The sequence below is a fragment of the Dryobates pubescens genome, chromosome 35, assembly GCF_014839835.1.
Source record: "Dryobates pubescens isolate bDryPub1 chromosome 35, bDryPub1.pri, whole genome shotgun sequence".
Classification (NCBI taxonomy): Eukaryota; Metazoa; Chordata; class Aves; order Piciformes; family Picidae; genus Dryobates; species Dryobates pubescens.
In genome coordinates, this window is record NC_071646.1 from 2,747,668 (window position 1) to 2,766,414 (window position 18,747).

At 54.1% G+C, this 18,747-nt stretch overlaps 1 protein-coding gene across 1 annotated transcript; it reads right to left on the reverse strand.

Annotated features, from left to right (window-relative positions):
• Window positions 1-773: 773 nt before the first annotated feature.
• On the reverse strand, window positions 774-4,350 carry C35H1orf116 (chromosome 35 C1orf116 homolog). The gene is made up of 3 exons (XM_054176480.1): window positions 4,227-4,350; window positions 2,737-2,914; window positions 774-1,954 (listed from the first exon to the last, which is right to left on the reverse strand). Exons 1-3 carry the CDS (start codon window positions 4,311-4,313, stop codon window positions 774-776), a joined length of 1,446 nt encoding a protein of 481 aa, XP_054032455.1. The 5' UTR covers window positions 4,314-4,350.
• Window positions 4,351-18,747: the final 14,397 nt, after the last annotated feature.

Consider the following 18,747-nt stretch of genomic DNA (forward strand, 5'->3'; position numbering starts at 1 on the left):
GGTGCCTCCAGCTCCCACCCCTCTTGTTTGGGGCAGCACTTCTGCTCCTGCCACCAGCACATGGCCTGTGGATGCTGAGCTGTCGCTTCAGGCTGCACAAGGCTGGTGCTGCACCTTCCAAGTGGAATATCCAGGCTGTTGGTGCTGGATGAGAGAGCCAGGCCAGGCGAGGAGGCAGTGGGACCTCTGTGCAGCCGCCCAGGCATTGTCCTGGGTCCTGTACCCACGTGGGAGCATTGCTGAGCCCCCTGCTCTGATAGTGTGTGGCAGTGGTGGCCTTTAGGATGTGGCCAGGTGAGTTCCTGAGGCCTCAGAAGCTTTGATAAGGTCAACCCAAAAAAAACCACCCCCAACAACCCCATGAAATCCTAGAGGAACAGCAGAGTCCTGGAGCTCTTCCCAGGGAGGCTTTGTCCACAGGAGACCCCTTTAAGCCCGAGCCCCAGTTCCGTGGCTTCCCTCTTGAGATGAATCCCCAGATGCAAGAAGGACCTTGTAAGGAGCTCATTCCCCATGCACCAGCTGGGTGCTGCTGGACCTGAGCGGCTCCTGGCCCCTTGCTGCCTACAGAGTCTGCACATCTGCTGGTCCTCTGCCTGCAGCAAGCTCCAAGCACCTCTTACACTTCCCCTCCCGAGACGCTGGGGCAGGAGGTCACAGCAGAAGCTGCTTCTGGCCGCGCTGTCCAAGGACAGAGAGCGAGGGCACCTGGCTGTGGGGGTGGGGAAAAAGGCCCTTTTCCAGCAGCCCCCCACCCCCCATCCCCCCCGGAGCTACTCCTTCAGCAGCCCCAGCTTCTTCAGCGCCTCTCGCCGGTTCTCCTCCGTGCTGCCCTTGGGGGAGATCTTCACGCTGACAGAGGAGCGAGGGGGCCTGGGGAAGCTCTGCAGAGGGTGGGAGCGCCGCTTGCTGCTCTTCTCCTGCTCCGCCTGCCCGGACTCCTTCAGCCCAGCAAAGTCCTTCCCCGCCCCGAGGGAGAGGGGCCGGGGCCGGCCGCCCCGGAGGAAGCTGGGGGCGAGGCGCTCGATGAAGGACATCTTGCCCAGGGAGCTGCTGGCTTTGACGCTCTGCTCCTTGCTGCCGGCCATGGAGCTGCTCAGCCCCACGCCGGAGCGCTCCAGGGTGTTGGACTTGAAGGCCATCTGCCGGGCGCCCGGCGCCGAGCGCTCTGCCGCCCCGCAGCCGGCCTCGGGCCCCCCGGGGCTGGGGGAGGGCACCTGCCTTGCCTGGGGGGGGGTGGTGGGTTGGGGGTGGTTGCCAGGCGGAAGGTGGGTGCTGGGCTCCCTCCTGTCCTGGGCCAGTCCGAGCTTCTCCAGAGCCTCCCGATGAGCTTTCTCCCTGTCCTTGGGGTCCAGGTGCCCCAGACTCAGCTTTTCAGCAGCGCTGTCACTGGGCTGGGAGCTGGCCAGGGATGGAGGAGCTGCCTTGGCCCTCTGGCTGGCCTCCGCAGCAAGCGGCGCCGAGCTGCTCTTGCTGGTTTTCAGGATGATGTTTGGGGGCAGCTTTCGTGGTTTGGGGGCAGTGGGAGGCCCACGCTTGGCGTCGTGGTCCTGAGGGGCTTCCTCCAACCTGGCTCTCTCCCCCTGGCCCCACGCAGGCCAAGCCTTGCTCTCCTTGGCCGTTTCCCCCTTGGCGCCTGAGCCGCCGGTGCGTGACCACTGGGGGCTCCCCGGAGGTTGGGTAATCGAGGTTCCCTTCATCTGGCTGCTTGTGTTGGCTGGGTCAAGCCTGTCCTCCTTGGCCACCTGGGCAGGTTTGTCTCCTGGCACTGGCTCCTCCACTTGGCTGGCAGGAGCTCCATTTGCCACAGTGATGCCCCTCGGAAGGCTGTGATAACCTGGGCTTGCCACTGCTGCTGGAGCTGAGCTGGAGAAGGTAGAGATGTTCTTACTGCTCCTCTCTTCAGCTGCATGTTGGTGACCTCCATGTGGGAGAGCAGCCCCATTTTCCAAATCTAGGCAAAGAGAGAGAGAGAGAGGTTTAGGAAAGATGTGTTGCTGGAAGGTGTCCAGAGAAGGACAACAAAGCTGGGGAGGGGTCTGGAGCACAGCCCTGGGAGGAGAGGCTGAGGGAGCTGGGGTTGCTTAGCCTGCAGAAGAGGAGGCTCAGAGGAGACCTTCTTGCTCTCTCCAACTCCCTGCAGGGAGGTTGTAGCCAGGTGGGGATTGGTCTCTTCTGCCAGGCAAGCAGCACCAGAACAAAAGGACACAGTCTCAAGCTGTGCCAGGGGAGGTTTAGGCTGGAGGTGAGGAAGAAGTTCTTCATAGAGAGATTTGCCATTGGGATGTGCTGCCCAGGGAGGTGGTGAAGTCCCCATCCCTGGAGGTGTTCAAGAAAGGTGTGGCCATGGCACCTAGGGACATGGTTCAGTGTCCCTGGTGGTGTTAGTTTGGTGGCTGGACTTGCCCTTAGAGCTCTTTTCCAAGCCAAGCTGTTCTGTGAGGCTGTAAGCCTGTGTGGAGCACGAGCAAAGATGCTCTGCCCTGCAAAGATGCTCTGCCCTGCACTTTGCTGACCTCACTCTTAGCACCTCCTGCACCTGAGACCTGGGAAGATGCAGTTGGTGTCCTACCTACCTTGCTGCCTGCAGCCACCTCTCACCATGGAGTGACACAAACCCAAGCTTACCACATGCACCAAACTGGGGCACTGCTCCTTCCCTGCCTGCCAAGCCAACGAATCCCCCTGAGACAGTCCCTTTGCCAGCAAGGGCTGGAGCACAGCTTTCCAGCTTACCCTGGCCGCTGGAGTCTCTCCTGCGCCACATCCCAGGCAGCTTGGAGGGCTCCACGTAGTCAGTCTCATCAGTGGAGACCCCACTGTCTGCTTCTGCATCCAGTGAGCCAATGGTTTCCTCTAGGAACATCAAGCACTCCTTCTCTTCCACTGATAAGTAGTCATAGCTGTTGTCACTCTGGAAGACAGCAAGGGAAGGAGGCAGAGGGAGGTTATTGTTCTTCATGCTCCTGGCTGTTAAGAGAAGGTCCATGACAGCTCCTGGCCAGGAGACTTGGCCAGTGGCTGTTCAAAAGTTGGTACTTGGAGCTGCAGGAAACTGGAGAACTTCCTCTCAATATCTGTAGCTACTTTAAAGCCATTTACTGTAACTCCACAGCCAGCATCAGGGTTATTGGTGACTTGCAGGCTTGGTCTCTACCTTTGTACTCCTCCAGTTGGCTTTGGAATAGGGGCAGATGGGTACCATGGGTGGCCTCTGGGTTTAGGCTGGAGGTGAGGAGAAAGTTCTTCCCAGAGAGAGCTGTTAGCTGCTGAAATGTGCTGCCCAGGGAGGTGGTGGAGTCCCCATCCCTGGAAGCTGGAGCACAGGTGGAGTGTGCATCAGCTCAACAGGCAGGGAGGAGGAGCTGTCCCGAGGTGGAGCTGTTTGGAAGGAAGACAGCTACCCAGATCTTTGACCATGGGATCTTGCAACCAGTTTTCCAGCCCTAAGCAATCTCAGAGGGTTTGGAAATGGAAAACCTGTTCAGGGCTGAGTGTGGCAATTACACCTATCAATTATGTTCCCAAGGCAGACAGGGTGTAATTAGCCCATCAATCTTGGAATCAGTGTTGGGAGCCAAACGAGCTCTAATGGGCAGAGAGTGAAAAATGACATCTCTGCACCCATGCTCCCAGCTCACCTCTGCCTTAACTAGGAAACCAATCTCCTGCCAGCCAGGAGGAGCAGGGTTTGTTGTCTCTTCCAGGGGGAGTCACCCTTGGTGGAGCCAGCCTGACCCAGTTATCTAACTGCTCTCATCTCTCCCTGGGGAACTGGCTGGGCTGCTCCTGCCCAGTGCCTTCACTATCTGCTTCTGCATCTCCATGCAGCTTAGGAGCCCCTGGGCTCTTGGTGCCAGTTCCCAGAGGAGAACTTGCAGGAGGGAAGGCTCCTGATTGGTGCCACACACGTGGCAGGAGGGAAATGCTTTGGGGCAGGGATTCACAGAATCATAGAAGGGCTTGAGGTGGAAAGGACCTTAAAGATCATCCAGTTCCACCCCCCTGCCATGGGCAGGGACACCTCCCACTAGCCCAGGCTGCTCCAAGCCCCCTCATCCTTGCACTGCCCTTAGCATGGTGATGTCTCAAAGCCCTCCAGTGCTTCCAAAGCACTGTTGGGAAGCAGATTCAAGCAGAGATCTCCCCCAGATCCTCCCTCATCTGCCAAGAAGGGTTAGAGGAGCCCCTGCCCTGCCTGGGCTGGGCACACCAGGGTTACTTACACGCTGTGAGTGGTTGGAAGCTGTGCTGACCATGCTGTCACAGCTGCCAGAGTTGCAGCCAGCCATCCCCAGCTCCTTCTTGGGCATATCACAGCTTGCCACGGGGTCCAGCGTGGGGGGATGGGGCGGGGGGGCAATATCCCAGCTGAAGTAGAAGACAGAAGAAGTGTTAAGCTGAGAGACCCTTCCCGAGATGATGCAAATGTGCTGCTGGGTCAGGCAGGCTGGGAAGCTGCTGGCTGGCTGCAGACTTGCTCCACCTCAGGCTGCTCTCTCCAGGAAAGGGGAGCTGGTTTGCTGGGGGGTTTTTCAAGCATCCTTGGAAGTGAAGTTTCCCCCTAGAAGAGCTGCAGATCGATCTCTGGACTGCCCCTCTGTGGCCACCTCACCTTGGTGGCTGTCTAAGCAACTCCGAGGCGTGCATGAGCCGGAAAGGAAAAAGCTGTCAGCCAAGCTCAGCCTCGGAGCTCAGCACCAGCGTCCCAGAAATGTGAGCCCCAGCCCAGCTGCGAGTCACAGGACCTCTTCCCTCCACCACACCCACCCCTGCCAGCTATGCAGCTCGAGTGCTCTCGAACTGCTGAACCCGAAAGGCTGCCGTTTAGTCACAGCCTTGCTCTGCCCCGAGCTTCCTCCTGGCGAAGAGCTTCCTCTGCCACCCTTCCTCGGGGGCCACAGAGGTTTCGTGGCCATGGGGAGGAGCCCCTGTAGCTTTGGGGCACGCCTGGGTGTGTTTGGGCACATGCCTGGCAGGGCTGGAGCGGAGCAGGGCAGCGCTGGGGGCTGTGCCTGGGCTGCAGCGATTTGCTTTGTCTGCGGCCACCCCAGCGTCGTCTCCTGCTCCTGACAGCGCACCCCAGGTGCTCATCTGGGTGCATCCTGCACCCCCAGCACCAGCAAAGGGCTGTGAAGATGCTGAGGGGCCTGGAGCAGCTCTGTGTGGAGGAAAGGCTGAGAGCCCTGGGGCTGTTGAGCCTGGAGAAGAGCAGCCCCAGAGGGGAGCTGAGCAATGCATGCAAATATCTAAGGGGTGGAGGAGAGGAGGCTGGGGCTGGGCTCTTCTCAGAGGTGCCCAGGGACAGGACAAGGGGCAATGGCCTCAAACTGGAACCCAGGAGGTTCCATCTGAACAGGAGGAGAAACTTCTTTGGTGTGAGGCTGCTGGAGCCCTGGAGCAGGCTTGCCCAGAGAGGTTGTGGAGTCTCCTTCTCTGGAGAGATTCCAACCACACCTGAACATTGTGACCCTGGGCAAGCTGCCCTTGCTTTAACAGGGGGGTTGGACTGGATGGTCTCCAGAGGTCCCTTCCAGCCTCCCCCACGCTGGGATTCAATGAACATGCAGGTGGCTGGGCAGCAAACAGCCTGCCATCAACCTTCCCAGGTGGCAGAGGGGACCAGTCATGGCCAGAGAGTGCATAGTCAGGAGAGCTCTGCAGCCTGTGGGGGAAAAGCTGAGCAGCCTACAAAAGGCAGAATTACTTCTGGATGCAAAGCATTGAGCTCCCAAAATTCACTGACACCACCCATGAGGTGTTTTCCTTCGTGCTCACCACCCAGTCTGCAGCAGAGACCTGGGCTGAGGGGAGCAGCAAAACAGCCACCCCCTCCAACACTTCCTGGACCCACACAAGAGGATTTGCTCCTCAGAAGACAGAGGAGCTCTTTGTGCTGTAACCTGGCCGTGGCACAGCAACACAGTGCTGCTCTCCTCCCCCCCCCTTCCCTTCTTGTAGCAGGATCAGGGAATTAGATCTGGTGATAAGTGAGCAGAACTGGCTGCTTGTTCAGAGGGTTAGACCCTGAAAGAATTCCTTTGTCACTGGAATATGCCACAAAAATCAGATTTCCACACCCACACCCTGACAGATCCAATCCTTCCCCGCAGGAGGAGCTGAGTGTTGTGGTCTCAGCCTTCCATTATCTGCTGCTGCAATGGCATTTGAGTGAGAGGTGGCTTTGGAAGAGCAGTGGCCTTGATTCTTTGAGTCTGGGATAACTTCAGAGCCAGAGCTGTCGGGAAGCAGAGACAGGGTCTGGGGCTGGGGTTACTTAGGCTCCTGCAAGCTGCACAGGGTTTGTTGTGGCACCCAAAGAGTTGGGATCTGTAGTGATTTCCAAGTGGTGAGAGGCTGCTGCCTGCTCGAGGGGGGTTGCTGCACTGCTCCTCACTGCCTCCCACCCTGACTGCACAAATCTGAGAGCAAACCCTCCTGAGGAAGCAAGAGTGTTGCTCAAACTTGATGCCTGCGGTGGAGCAGCTGGTCAGAGCCAGTGTCTGCTGTGTGAGGCAGACCCTGGGCGAGCAGAGCTGATTTCTGCAGGAGGATGCCCACAGCCCAGTGGAAGAAATCACAGAATGGGTTGGAAGGGACCTTAAAGATCATCCAACCCCCCTGCCATGGGCAGGGACACCTCCCAGCAGCCCAGGTTGCTCAAAGCCTCATCCAACCTGGCCATGAGCACCTCCAGGGAGGGGACAGCCACAACCTCCCTGGGCAACCTGTTCTGGTGTCTCCCCACCCTCACTGTAATGAATTTCTTCCCCATCTGCAGTCCCAATCTCCCTTCTTACAGCTCAAAACCACTGCCCCTCACCCTGTCACTACAAAGCCTTGTCAAAAGTCCCTCCCCACCTCTCCTGTAGGTACTGGGAGGCTGCTCTAAGGTCTCCTCAGAGCCTTCTCTTTTCCAGGCTGATCAGCCCTAACTCTCTCAGCCTGACCCCATAGAGGAGGTTCTCCAGCCCTTTGATCATTTTCCTGGCCTCCTCTGGACCCTCTCCAGCAGTTCCATGTCCCTCTTGTGCTGGGACAGCCACAAAGCCATTTACTCTCATTCAGACAGCAGCAGGAAAGCAGCTGCCAAGGCTCTGGCACCCATCAAGCCCCAGCTCAGGGGGAGGCAAAGTTCAACCCAGAGCTCGCCAGGCGCTGGAGTGGATCTGCACGGAAACAAGAAGTTCCTTTTTGCTGCCCACCAGCCCTCTGACGTGATTGAAGCCCTAACACACTCACCCAACCCAGGGAAGGGGGTAAAATAAAAGGTCAGTGCTGAAAACTCCTGGGTTTCATGATCCAGAAGGATTTTGCAGCTCCTGCCTTTGGCTGAGTGGCCCCGCGGCAGCCCGGCCACAAACAAAGCCAGGATTGAGCAACGAAAGCCAAAGCTGTGGCCCTTGAAAAGCTCTTTGGTGGTGGTTTGGTTTTTCTTTCAGTGCTGTTTGTCTTCCCCTCCTAAAAATGCTTTCAGCAGAAGGCATTTTTCACAGAATCACAGAAATGGGGAGGGGGGCTGGAAGGGACCTCTGGAGATGGGCTCCAAACCTCTCCCCACCCCCAGCTAAAGCAGGGGCAGCTAAATAAAATGCCGTTGATGAAACACCTTTCATTTGATCTCTCCAAGGAAAGGCCAGTGGACACAGCTCTCCTGTCAGCTGCTGGTAACTGTCCTTCCCAAAGCTCACCAAGCCCTCAAACATCAAAGAGCTGCTGAGTAGCAATTAATCCTAATTGCTTTATATGAAGAGGCTGCTTTCCTTTTAGCACCAGCGCTCCGTCCTGGCTCTGCAGCACTGCTGAAGCACCTCAGCATTTTCTGCTGCTGGCTAAGGCAGAGCAGCCAAACCCTTTCTGCTTTACAGCTGCCAGCTAAGGGCTTCATCCTGGCCAGCTCAAAACACAAAGCAAAGCAAAATGAGCTGATCCTTGCAGGTCCCTTCCAACACGATCTGTGAAGCTGCAGGTACCACCCCAGCAGCTGCTGCTGCTCTGCAGCAGGATGGATCCCACCTCGGGGGTGAAAGGAGATGATGGTGGCAGATCTGGAGCCCCTCCTGGTGAAACAAGCCCATCAAGGGCACGTAGCAGCTGCCTGGGCTGTTTGCTGCCCTCAGCACAGCTACAGCCTGTCACAGAATCACAGAACGGTAGGGCTGGAAGGGACCTCTGGAGCTCATCCAGTCCAACCCCCCTGCCAAAGCAGGGGCAGCTAGGGCAGGCCATGCCACACCAAAGCACGTCCAGGCAGGTTAGGAAAGTCTCCAGAGAAGGTAACTCTCATAGAGCTCTTTCCCCAGCCTCTCCAGCCAGCAGCTGCTGGTCTCTCCCCAGCTTTCCTCCTGCCACCTCCTTCAAACCACCTCTTCCATCTTCCCCTGGTGCCACCTCCTGTGACGGCTCCACCGCACTTCCAACCCTTCCAAAGCAAAGCAGGTCCATAACCCCACGGGGACCCACAGCCCCACGGCCCACCCGGGCAGAGGCACTCAGCCCCCCAGCAGGAAAGGGAGAGACAGCAAAGCAGCAGCAGAGAGGATTCCTTTTTTAACTCTATTGTTGTTTTTTACCAGGACGTTCTGCCGCTCCGCGTGTCCCAGATCCTCGTCCCGGCCGTGCCTGTCCCGGCACTTCTTTGCTGTTCTGGACTAACCAAACAGAGCTGGGTTACACATTAACTCACCTCCACAGCACAGATAAGGCTGCCACGAGTGCCTGGCAGATGAGTGCTCGGCAGGTCGGCGCTCACAGGCGAGCCCCCGGCCCTCCACCTGCAGCACCGGGCTGGTAGGAATTCATCTGGCACCCACGCCAGGCAGCTTTGCTCCAGGCTGGGGTCACAGCGCGGCCAAGCCCCTAAACCCCCTTGGTGTTCCGACCCAAACCAGCCAGGTCCCTTCGTGCCCTGCTCGCTGGCAGCCCTGCCCGAGCGGCTTTGCTCCGAGGCAGTGCGGTGCAGGGAGAGGCGGGCACCGAGCAGGCTCTGCCCGGGGAGCTGTGCTCGGTACCACCCAGCTCACTCACTTCCCTGCTCGGCTGGTGGTGTTCTCTGATGTCCTCAGCGCGGGTTTCACGGGAGACTCCTTAATCCAACATCCTGTTCTGCCACATAGCTGCTCGCTGACACCCGCGGGAGCCCAACGCGCAGCCCTGACCCAAGCACCTTCCTACACACTAATTAAACCCTCGGCTGGGTGTTTGCAGCCTGTGCTGCTGCAGGCATTGCCCCACAAGAGCTTTACGAGGTGGTTTGGGGGAAGGTGAGGTTCCCTCCACGCAGGGCTCCTGAAGGCTCTAAACACAGGTTGGTGCTGGAGCAGGTAGATACTTGCAGGTCGCCAAAGCTTTCCCAGACACCGCAAAGTTTGCCACCTGCTGCTCTGTGCTGCGAGGAGGCTCTTGTGAAGATGAGGTGGGGGGGGAAGCCGTTTTGGAAGGGAAGCTTCAGCTCGGAGTTGTATTTCTGTGCTAGAGGAAGGGGCTGTGCACAGCTCTGGGGCTTGCTCTGCGTCTACTGCCCGGCTGCAGCTCCCCTCCACCCCTCTTGAGGGTGCTGAGCCCTTCTGCAGGTCCAGTCCTGATCTCTCTAATGCTGGACATGAAAGGGATTGAGTCCCAAAGCCTGGGTAAAGCCATCCCACTCCACCTCACCACCCTCCTCACTGACACCAACCCCTCCAAAACTGCTGCTGGGGCATTCCTTCAGGAGGGGACCACCTCTGCTGCCTCTCTCCGGGAGAAATGGAACAAAAAGCTCTGTTGTTCCACCTCCAGCACTGGGTGACAGCGACCCCCCCAGCACCCAAACCTGCCCAGGTAATGCTGCAGAAGCAGCTGGAAGAGCTGCAGTGGCTTGTTATTAATTGGAGGTATCCCTCCTGACTGCAGGGGGGGGTGGACAAGATGACCTTTGAGGGTCCCTTCCAACCCAATGCAATCTGTGAACCTCTAATTACCCACATTTTGGATCCCCCTGGCAAAATCACAGCTGTCTTCCCTGATAAACGTTGCTCCCCCGACCCCCATCAAAGACTTGCATCTGCTGCTGTGCAAGGGGCTCCTCCTCCCTGATTAACCTCCCCCCCCAGCAGAAATCCTGCTGCAGCCCCCAGCTTCCTTCACATTTTTGTGCTCCAAGGGTTGTTTTAGTCAATTAATCATTTCTGCTTCTCATTCAGCAAAAGGCTGGGTTGCAACATGTCACCCAGAACAGGGAAGTGGAAACAGCAGTTATTTAAAGCCATGCTAGGATGGACAGAAAGCAGATGAGCCAGGAAGTGCAAGAGGTTGCTGAGCCCAAGCTGGGAGCTGTTACAAAAGGGAACACGAAGAGCGAATCAGCAGCTCCCGGGAGCTCCAGCTCAGCCCTGCTGGCCTGCAGCAGGAGTGAAGAGATGGGAATGTGGCACGTCGGGAGCGTTGCAGCAGCCCAGGCGTTGTGGCAGCTGGTGAGTGAGGACTTGATGCTTCTGGAAGGGTTGGCTGGGGGTTGTTGCTGGCTGGTGCAGCAAACAGGGTCAGGTTCGTGCTGGTTTAGTCAAGCTGTGCCTGGATCTGAGCTTGCATTAAGAGAGGGAGGGAGCTAAACCCAGAGGTATTATTTTATTGCACATTCAAACACAGTGAGGGTGAGGGCAGGACAGGGATGTCCTCCAGGAGAGGGCAAATGTGTCCTGAGAGCTGTGCGACAGCAGCACAAGGACTTAACAGAATACAGTCACAGAATGGTAGGGGTTGGAAGGGACCTGTGGAGATCATTGGGCCCAACCCTTCCTGCCAAAGCAGCATGACCCAGGGCAGGTCACACAGGAGCTCATCCAGATGGGTCTTGAAAGCCTCCAGAGAAGGAAACTCCACAAGCTCTCTGGGCAGCCTGCTCCAGGGCTGCAGCAGCCTCATAGCAAAGAAGCTTTTCCTCACATTGAGGTGGAGCTTCCTGGGTTCCAGGGGGTTTTTCTCTCTTCTTCTTTTCTCTCTCTTTATTTTTTTTCTCTCTCTTTATTTTTTTTCTCTCTCTTTATTTTTTTTCTCTCTCTTTATTTTTTTTCTCTCCCTTTATTTTTTCTCTCCCTTTATTTTTTCTCTCCCTTTATTTTTTCTCTCCCTTTATTTTTTCTCTCCCTTTATTTTTTCTCTCCCTTTATTTTTTCTCTCCCTTTATTTTTTCTCTCCCTTTATTTTTTCTCTCCCTTTATTTTTTCTCTCCCTTTATTTTTTCTCTCCCTTTATTTTTTCTCTCCCTTTATTTTTTCTCTCTATTTTTTCTCTCCTTATTTTTTTCTCTCTCTTTGTTTTCTCTCTCTTTATGTTTTCTCTCTATTTTTCTCTCTCTCTCTATTTTTCTCTCTCTCTCTATTTTTCTCTCTCTCTCTATTTTTCTCTCTCTCTCTATTTTTCTCTCTCTCTCTATTTTTCTCTCTCTCTCTATTTTTCTCTCTCTCTCTATTATTTTTCTCTCTCTCTTTATTTTTCTCTCTCTCTTTATTTTTCTCTCTTTATTTTTTCTCTCTCTTTATTTTTCTTTCTCTCTTTATTTTTTCTCTCTTTATTTTTTCTCTCTTTATTTTTTCTCTCTTTATTTTTTCTCTCTTTATTTTTTCTCTCTTTCTTTATTTTTTCTCTCTTTATTTTTTCTCTCTTTATTTTTTCTCTCTCTTTTTTTTCTATCTTTATTTTTTTCTCTATTTTTTCTCCCTCTTTATTTTTTCTCCCTCTTTATTTTTTCTCCCTCTTTATTTTTTCTCCCTCTTTATTTTTTCTCCCTCTTTATTTTTTCTCCCTCTTTATTTTTTCTCCCTCTTTATTTTTTCTCCCTCTTTATTTTTTCTCCCTCTTTATTTTTTCTCCCTCTTTATTTTTTCTCCCTCTTTATTTTTTCTCCCTCTTTATTTTTTCTCCCTCTTTATTTTTTCTCCCTCTTTATTTTTTCTCCCTCTTTATTTTTTCTCCCTCTTTATTTTTTCTCCCTCTTTATTTATTTTTTCTCCCTCTTTATTTTTTCTCCCTCTTTATTTATTTTTTCTCCCTCTTTATTTATTTTTTCTCCCTCTCTATTATTTTTTCTCCCTCTTTATTATTTTCTCTATTGTTTCTCTCTCTTTATGTTTCTCTCTCCTTTTGCCCCCTCTCCCTCCTTTGGCCCCCTTCTCCCTCCACCAAACACTTAACAGCTCCAACCCAAACTGAAAGGTGATTTCATACCTGTGGCATGAAGCATATGCCAGGAGTCAAATGATGCAGAGAAAACTACAGAAAGCTGTGAGAGGACTTTGGCTTGCTCACAGACCTGCCATGCCTCACCCTGTCCATAAACAGAAGGAGACAAATGATTCAGGCCTGGCCCCGGAGGAAACTCATCCAAAGGGCGTCACTGATAAGATCCCTGCTCATGCAGGGCTGTTTATTTGCCTCTGTGGGACACTTTCCTTAGACCAAATTGTGTGTGCAGCTGGATGATGCAAAAGATTGGGTGGTTAATAGCTCTGTTACACACACAGAGAGAGAAATAATTAACTCTTCATCTCCCTGGGAGCTGGGCAAAGAACTTCATTTGTTGTCTCTGCTTTGCAGAGAAGAGGGAGAGAGCTGGGGGTGGGGTGGGGGGAATCTCAGAGCAGGGAGGTTGGAGTGGATGATCTCTAAGGTCCCTTCCTACCTAAGCCATTCTGTGACTAGGAAGAAGTCTTCTGTTGCTAACCAAATAATCTTCACTGAGTGAAGTGTAGATGTGGTGACTCCAGAACTGCAGAGGCATAGTTACCAAGCAGGCTGCATCAAAAGCGGAGCAGCCAGCAGGTCAAGGCAGGTGATTCTGCTCCTCTGCTCTGCTCAGGTGAGACCCCACCTGCAGTACTGTGTGCAGGTCTGGAGTCCTTCACACAAGAATAACGTTGAACTGTTGGAGAAGGTCCAGAGGAGGCCATGAAGATGATCAGAGGGCTGGAGCACTGCTGCTGTGAGGGCAGACAGGGAGCTGGGTCTATTCAGCCTGGAGAAAGCTCCAGGGAGACCTCAGAACAGCCTTCCAGTACCTGAAGGGGCTACAGGAGAGCTGGGGAGGGACTTTTGACAAGGGCTTGGAGTGCTAGGATGAGGGGCAATGGTTTGAAGCTACAGCAGGGGAGATGCAGATTTGACATTAGGAAGTTCTTTACTGTGGGAGTGGTGAGACACTGGACCAGGTTGCCCAGGGAGGCTGTGGATGCCTCATCCCTGGAAGTGTCAAGACCAGGCTGCATGAGGCTTTGAGCAACCTGGGCTGGAGGGAGGTGTCCCTGCCCATGGCAGGGGGTTGGAATTGGCTGAGCTTTGAGGTCCCTTCCAACCCAAACCATTCTGTGATCCTCTGCTCTGTTCCCACAGCTTGGTTAGCATTAACTCCCCAGCAGAAGCAAGGAGTCAGCTCTCCAGGTGTAACACACTCCCCCCCAAAGGCTTTAATTAAGCATACTAGACAAGGACAGTGCAATCTTGCACAACCCAGTTTTATTCCCTTTCCTGCTGCATTCTTTAATCCAGAAAGCAGTCTGCTGCCCAGGCTCAGAGCAGTGCAAACCCCAGCATTGATTCAAACCAATTTGAAGTCCTTTTCTCTTCTGCCCAGCCCCCTGGCAGACCCCCACTGGCACTTCTACAGCTGGCTGCACAGCTCCAGTTCAACCACAGGCAGACAGTTAATTTGTACCATTGAGGAGCTGTAATCTTCCAAATGGCAAGCTGAAAACTTTTCTTTGCTCCCCTTATTAAAGAGCTTCCTTGCCAGGGAGAGGTCTGCAGGGCTTACCCGGGGTGGCTGGGTGCAGAGCAGGAGCCAAGAGCCGTTCTCTGATGCTGTTTGTGCTGTGGGCAGCAAAATCTGCCTGACACAGATGCTTCAGCAGTGGTGTGTCAGTCTGAGGACTCCAGAACTCCAGCAGCACCTGGGGTGCTGTGTTTAAAGCTGTCAGGAGAGAAACCCTGCATTTTCCCCCTCCTGCACCTCTCCCTTTCCCCCCTCCTGCACCTCTCCCTTTCCCCCCTCCTGCACCTCTCCCTTTCCCCCCTCCTGCACCTCTCCCTTTCCCCCCTCCTGCACCTCTCCCTTTCCCCCCTCCTGCACCTCTCCCTTTCCCCCCTCCTGCACCTCTCCCTTTCCCCCCTCCTGCACCTCTCCCTTTCCCCCCTCCTGCACCTCTCCCTTTCCCCTCCTGCATCCTCAGAAGTCAGGAAGAGCAAATGGGATGGGATGGGATGGGATGGGATGGGATGGGATGGAATGGAATGGAATGGAATGGAATAGGATAGAAAGGAATAGAATAGAATTGAATTAGCCAGATTGGAAAAGACCTTTGAGAGCATCCAGTCCAACCTATCACCCAGCACCATCTGATCAACTAAACCATGGCACCAAGTGCCTCATCCAGGCTCTTCCTAAACACCTCCAGGGATGGGGACTCCACCACCTCCCTGGGCAGCACATCTCAAAGGCCAATCTCTCTTTCTGTGAAGAATTTCTTCCTAACCTCCAGCCTAAACCTCCCCTGGCACAGCTTGAGACTGTGTCCTCTTGTTCTGGTGCTGCTGCTTGGGTGAAAAATGGGTGTGAAAAAGAGGGCTGTGCTCCTGCTCCAGGGTGGATTGTGGTTGCAGCACTGTTGTGAGCTTGGTCTTGAAGGCAATTGCAGCCATGGACTTGTGCCACTGAACCCAGCTCCTCCTGGAAGTCTGCTTGGACTCAGTGACTTTATTAGGATGAGAAGAGACAGCATTAAGCTGCACCAGGGGAGGTTTAGGTTGGAGATTAGAAGCAACCTCTTCACTGAAAGGGTTCTCAAACAGGCTCCCCAGGGAGGTGGTTGAATCCCCATCCTTTGTGATGTGTAGAAGAGGCAGAGATGTGGTGCTGAGGGCCTTGGTTTAGCACCAGCCTGGGGAGGGTTTGACTGGATGTTCTTAAAGGGCTTTTCCAGCCTAAATCATAGCATCACAGAATGGCTTAGGCTGGAATGGTGGCCAGGTTGGATGAGGCCTTGAGCAGCCAAGTCTAGTTGAGAGGTGTCCCTGCCTGTGGTGAGGAGGTTGGAGGAGATGATCTCTGAGGTCTGAGGCATTCTATGATTCCAGAGTGTGTTTGGCTCCCCTTTAATGAAAGAAGGAATGTAGTGCTGGTGTAAGGGCAGGAGTGGCACCAGGAGATCAGAGTCTGGTGTTTAACTGAGGTTCCAGAACTGCACAGGTTGGTCAAACAACCCCAGCCAGCAGGCAGCTTTGGCCACCCCCCCAGCCAGCAGGCAGCTTTGGCCTCCCCCCCAGCCAGCAGGCAGCTTTGGCCTCCCCCCCAGCCAGCAGGCAGCTTTGGCCTCCCCCCCAGCCAGCAGGCAGCTTTGGCCTCCCCCCCAGCCAGCAGGCAGCTTTGGCCTCCCCCCCAGCCAGCAGGCAGCTTTGGCCTCCCCCCCAGCCAGCAGGCAGCTTTGGCCTCCCCCCAGCCAGCAGGCAGCTTTGGCCACCCCCAGCAGCCAGCAGGCAGCTTTTGCCACCCCCAGCAGGCAGCTTTTGCCAAGCACATCCCCAAGGCAGCAGTTTTCATTCCCAGGGGCCACTTAAGCACCTTGGTGCAGGTCAGTCACCCAGCAGGGAGCTGAATGCCCATTTCAAATTTATAAGGGAAGAAGAGTAATGACAAAGGACATAATCTGTACCTTAAGGGCTTTGGGGACTGGTTTGGACAGGTGACACTTCCCTGCCAGTGCCTCAGCTTGTCCCACAACCTGTTCTAATGGACTGGCACCAAGAGGCTATTTTGGTGATGATTCCATCGTTAAGGGTTGGTAATAAAGTACTAACCAACCCTCCCCACCCCACCAGGAGGTACTAACCCCTTCCTAACCTTTAAAACAAGGCAGCTGTACTTTAAAGGTCTCCACCTCTTCACTTCAAATGTTTGGTTCGGCAGAGTTTAGGAGAACCACACAAAGTTGGCTTCTTTTGACTCGAGGTCAGCACCAAAAGTTCTTTGGCCTTGGGTAGTTGGGTCAGGGTGTAACAGCAGCAACCTCCCCAAGGATGAGTTAGAGCAGCAGCTCCAAGCTCTCCAGAGGTCCCTTCCAACCCCTAAGGCACTGTGAAGCTCCCCAAGGATGAGTTAGAGCAGCAGCTCCAAGATCTCCAGAGGTCCCTTCCAACCCCTAAGGCACTGTGAAGCTCCCCAAGGATGAGTTAGAGCAGCAGCTCCAAGCTCTCCAGAGGTCCCTTCCAACCCCTAAGGCACTGTGAAGCTCCCCAAGGATGAGTTAGAGCAGCAGCTCCAAGATCTCCAGAGGTCCCTTCCAACCCCTAAGGCACTGTAAACCTCCCCAAGGATGAATTAGAGCAGCAACTCCTAGATCTCCAGAGGCGCCTTCCAACCTCCAAGGTCCTGTGAAGCTCCCCAGGGATGGGTTACAGCAGCAACTCCTAGATCTCCAGAGGTGCCTTCCAACCCCTAAGGCACTGTAAACCTCCCCAAGGATGAATTAGAGCAGCAACTCCTAGATCTCCAGAGGTGCCTTCCAACCTCTAAGGTCCTGTGAAGCTCCCCAAGGATGAGTTAGAGCAGCAGCTCCAAGATCTCCAGAGGTCCCTTCCAACCCCTAAGGCACTGTGAAGCTCCCCAAGGATGAGTTAGAGCAGCAGCTCCAAGATCTCCAGAGGTCCCTTCCAACCCCTAAGGCACTGTGAAGCTCCCCAAGGATGAGTTAGAGCAGCAGCTCCAAGATCTCCAGAGGTCCCTTCCAACCCCTAAGGCACTGTGAAGCTCCCCAAGGATGAATTAGAGCAGCAACTCCTAGATCTCCAGAGGTGCCTTCCAACCTCTAAGGTCCTGTGAAGCTCCCCAAGGATGAGTTAGAGCAGCAGCTCCAAGATCTCCAGAGGTCCCTTCCAACCCCTAAGGCACTGTGAAGCTCCCCAAGGATGAGTTAGAGCAGCAGCTCCAAGATCTCCAGAGGTCCCTTCCAACCCCTAAGGCACTGTAAACCTCCCCAAGGATGAACTAGAGCAGCAACTCCTAGATCTCCAGAGGCGCCTTCCAACCTCTAAGGTCCTGTGAAGCTCCCCAGGGATGGGTTACAGCAGCAACTCCTAGATCTCCAGAGGTGCCTTCCAACCCCTAAGGTCATGTGAACCTCCCCAGGGATGACTTCCAGCAGCAACCTCCCCAGGGATGACTTCCAGCAGCAACCTCCCCAGGGATGACTTCCAGCAGCAACCTCCCCAGGGGTTTCCCCAGGGATGACTTCCAGCAGCAACCTCCCCAAGGGTTTCCCCAAGGATGACTTCCAGCAGCAACCTCCCCAAGGACGAAGTGCAGCAGTTCAGGTGCCAGTTTTTAACCAAAGAGTCTTTATTTTCTAGGCAACAAAAGAAGACACCAAGCAGTGATACAAAGACATCTTCCCTCCAACGGAGCTGCTTCTCCGTTAGCCCGTTCCCTATGCAAGCCTGGCACAGCAAAGCTAAAACACTCTGGGTTAAACAAACCTAACCTTAACAACACCTCAAGTGAGAAACACCCCCTTAAAAAGATCCTTTTGCTGTTGTTTTGTTCCTGTCACACACCTCCAGACATCCACCCAGGCTCCAGAGCTAACAGCTGAGGCTTGCTCCCCACAGCCAATGCATTTGCAAACACGGCAGACAAGAGATAACTTCTCTTCCCCTCCTGTTTCAAAGCCACCCCAGCCCCAGGCACCTCATCCCCCTTCTCTGAGGTAGGTTTTTGAGTTTATGTCCATTTTTTTTTCCCTTCCCTCCAGCTGGCTAAATGGTGGAGGATCAGCTCCCTGGCTGAGGTGGTGGCTTGTGACCCCTTCGGTGTGAGAGCCGGGAGCACCACTCGGGGTTGACAGCTTCTTGCCACCACCCCTAGCCAGGCTTTCACCTCAAGTAGTTCCAGCACAGTGTGATCTTCAAGTTCCTTTGAGCTGTCAGCTATTCCTTTAGGTTTCTAAGCAGCAGCTTCTAGAGGGTGGCTTTTAATGGTGGGGTGGTTTAGCTGTTGGGGTTTCCCTCCTCCCCACCCACCCACCCCCCCACTAATGACAGGCTAAAAGCAAAGCAGGATTGAAGACCTGGGAGCTAAATGGCTCTAGAGGCAAACTCCCAGCAGTGCTAAGTGTCTGGTTTAATACTGAATGCAAAAGAAACCTGGTCCACAGTGCTCTTAGTGATTCTGTTCCTTATACTTCAAGTCTCAAGTCAGCAAAGCACTTAGGTAATTATGTTCCCTCCTCAGTAAGACCCCTCCTGGATCTCTTGAGGGAGCCTCTGCTGAGAACTTCAGTGAAAGAAGAGAAGTTGTTTTTTTGCTGGGCTTTTGTTAGTTGGTTGTTTCTTTTCCCAGCCAGATGCCTTAAGGAATGAAGGAAATCCTTCCAAGGTTCCACTTGGATTTATTTCTGCCTCAGATGCAAGGGGGGGGTGGGGGTGGGGGTGTTGGTTTTTTTGTTGCTCCCTGTTTGTGACAAGTGCAAGGAAGATGACTTCAAAGTGTCAACAGCAAAATGGCAGGCTAAGGATAGTCTAAAATGCAGTAAAATCAACTCTGTGTTGCAGGCATTTCAAAAGGGGGGGGAACCCCCCAAAACCAAACTAAAATCCCCTGCAGCAATATTCACCTTTTCAGCACCTCTCCAAGACACCTCCAAAGCACTTCTGGTTAAGCCTCACAACCCCACTGGGAGGCAGGAGAGAACTAAACCAGTTTCCAACTTCCCTGCTAGCCAACAG